Here is a 2,496-nt window from a genome sequence, read left to right as displayed (position 1 = left end):
GATCCAGGGGCAGCCACAGCTTCTCTGGGCACCCTGTGCCAGGGCCTGCCCACCCTTACAGGGAATAGGGATTCAGGGGCAGCAGATGCCCCTTTGTGGGGAAACCCGCAGGTAAACCTGCAGCTATGGAACCTGGCCGTGTCCCCCCGGAAGGGGTGAAGGAAAAGCTCCTGCCCTTCTGTCCTTCACACCTTTCCCTTTCGACCCAACCCCTTCTCCAACCAGCATCAACTAAAAGTGTAAAATCCCTCCGGAGAGGCAAACCCAGGGCATCACATCCTGCTCTATCCTGCAAACCAAGAGCTGGGGTGTTCTGTTCTCTCTCCTCCTTCTCTTCTCAGCTTTGCACACAGGCTCCGCTTTCTGGAGAYACCTCCTCAGCAACAATGAACTCGTGACTGCAAATTCCCAGAGTTTCACGGATTTCAGGGATTCACTCTCAGGTGAGCAGGTTTGGGTTGCTGGGAGCAGGTGTCCCTGGAGGCAGGCTGGGGATCACGGCTGGTGCTGCAGGTACCTGACCAGGGCTGTGGGGATCTCCAGCTCTCTGAGGGTGGCCAGGTGGCCCGGCTGCTTCAGGAGGCGCCTCATGGCCAGCCGGGACTGGGACAGCAGGGAYTTGGGATGAGCTGTGGAAGGAAAAGCACATGGTCACCTTCAGGACAACCCTGCTCCCCTCCAACCTTATCCAAAGCAAAGGGACACGGATAGATCAAAACCAGACAGGGCTGGATTAAATCATCTTTAAGGCCTTTCTGACTCAATCCATTCCATGATCCTGTGAAAGCTCAACCTCTGTGCTGGGGCTGGGGCTGTGAACTCAGGCACAAGCTCCTGTGGGAGCTGGGCAYGGAGAAATCTTCTATCCCCACTTGGAAATAATTGCAGGATTTTTGACACAGGCAGTAGAGAAGAGCCCAAGCTGAGCAGCAGTAAGGAGAGGAAGGATGAAAAGCATCCTGTAATTGAATGGAAAAAACAGGCTGTGGGAATCATGGAATCACAGAATGGTTTGGATTRGAAGGGACCTTAAAGYTCATCCAGTTCCAGGAGCAGGGAYACCTTCCAYTATCCCAGGTTGCTCCAAGCAGCCCTAMAGCTGAACCTAAAAACTGGGCTGCACAATGCAGATTAAAAGGAAGTTCTTAAAATCCAGACATTTTATGGATGTTTCTAATTCAGATTCACAAAATSGTTTGGGTTGGAAGGGACCTCAAAGCTCATCCCATTCCACCTCCTGTSATGGACAGGGACATSTTCCACTGTCCCASGGTGCTCCAGCCTGGCCTTGGACCCTTCCAGGGATCCAGMGGCAGCCACAGACCCGCAGAGTCAAGTGATGCTGCAAAGGGAGCTGAGGTTGCAGGGAAAGGCTGTCGGGAAGCAGAGGGAAGGGGAATCAGAGCAAAGCCGTGCCCAGGGCAGCCCCYGCAGCCGGCTCACCTCTGGCGTGCAGCAGCAGCTGCAGCCCCTCGCTGCGCGGGGCCGCGCCGTCCGCGGGCACGCCGGGCAGGTACACGTTGGCTCCGAAGTCGATGAGCAGCCTGACGAAGGCGGCGCGGCAGCCGTGCCTCACGCAGCTCTCCAGCAGCGTYTTGGGCTCGCGGATCTGCGCCATCAGCGCCGCGTCCGTGCAGTTGTAGTCGGGGTCGGCGCCGTGCAGCAGCAGCAGGCGGAAGCACTCGAGGTGCCCGTAGGCGGCCGCCAGGTAGAGCGGCCCCGAGCACGCCACCGAGTTGGCCGCCCACTCGGGCAGCCGGGCCTGCACGTTGGCCTGGGCTCCGTGCTCCAGCAGCAGCCTCACCATGTCGGCGCGGCCGTCGCGGGCCGCCAGCAGCAGCGGCGAGCAGTTGTTGTAGGCGCTGCCCGCGGGGCTGGCGCCGCTCTCCAGCAGCGCCCGGGCGCACTCGCCGTGCCCGTTGCTGACCGCCACGAAGAGCGGGGTCTGCGCCTTCACGTCCAGGCTGTCCACCTCGGCGCCGTGCGCCAGCAGCACCCGCAGGCTCCGCACGCAGCCCCAGGTGGCCGCCAGGCGCAGGGGGGTGCTGGGGACGCCCCAGCCGCTCCTGCGGTTGATGAGCTTCTTGTAGCGCTCCTGGGACAGGAGCCTGTCCAGCCTCTCGTGATCGTCCTCGCACACCGCCCGGCTCAGCTCCTCGCTGTCCCCGCCGTCCTCCTCGTCATCCCCGGGCTGCAGCATGGAGAACATCTTGTTGATGTCCATCAGGCTCATTGTGTCGGGTCTGTGCTCCATGTGACGCTYTCATGGTAAAGGATGAGGCCGAAGATCTGCAGAGCGACAGAACCGGCACCACCCCGGGTTAGAACCACCACTGGACACCAATAGCTGTGTTTTAGGAGAACTTTATACAGAAGATTCTCAAAAAAAATGGGAAAGAGCATTGGATGAGGATGCTGCTGATGTGCTCATGGCCCTGGCACCACAGTGGGGTGAAGGGCTGAGGGAACAATGGAGGTCAGTGTTGGAGCAGGTAC

General features: G+C 59.6%; 1 protein-coding gene across 1 annotated transcript; it reads right to left on the bottom strand.

Annotated features, from left to right (window-relative positions):
- Nucleotides 1-459: 459 nt before the first annotated feature.
- Nucleotides 460-2,283, bottom strand: ASB12 (ankyrin repeat and SOCS box containing 12). Its single transcript, XM_057386645.1, has 2 exons — nucleotides 1,444-2,283; nucleotides 460-629 (listed from the first exon to the last, which is right to left on the bottom strand). The coding sequence occupies exons 1-2, from the start codon at nucleotides 2,252-2,254 to the stop codon at nucleotides 496-498; spliced, it is 945 nt and encodes a 314-aa protein (XP_057242628.1). The 5' UTR covers nucleotides 2,255-2,283; the 3' UTR covers nucleotides 460-495.
- Nucleotides 2,284-2,496: the final 213 nt, after the last annotated feature.

The sequence above is a fragment of the Malurus melanocephalus genome, unplaced genomic scaffold, assembly GCF_030028575.1.
Source record: "Malurus melanocephalus ecotype Western Australia unplaced genomic scaffold, MMel_1.1 scaffold_1021, whole genome shotgun sequence".
In the NCBI taxonomy this organism is placed as follows: Eukaryota; Metazoa; Chordata; class Aves; order Passeriformes; family Maluridae; genus Malurus; species Malurus melanocephalus.
The sequence above is the reverse complement of the archived record's forward strand: the minus strand, read 5'-3'. Positions and strand labels throughout refer to the sequence as shown.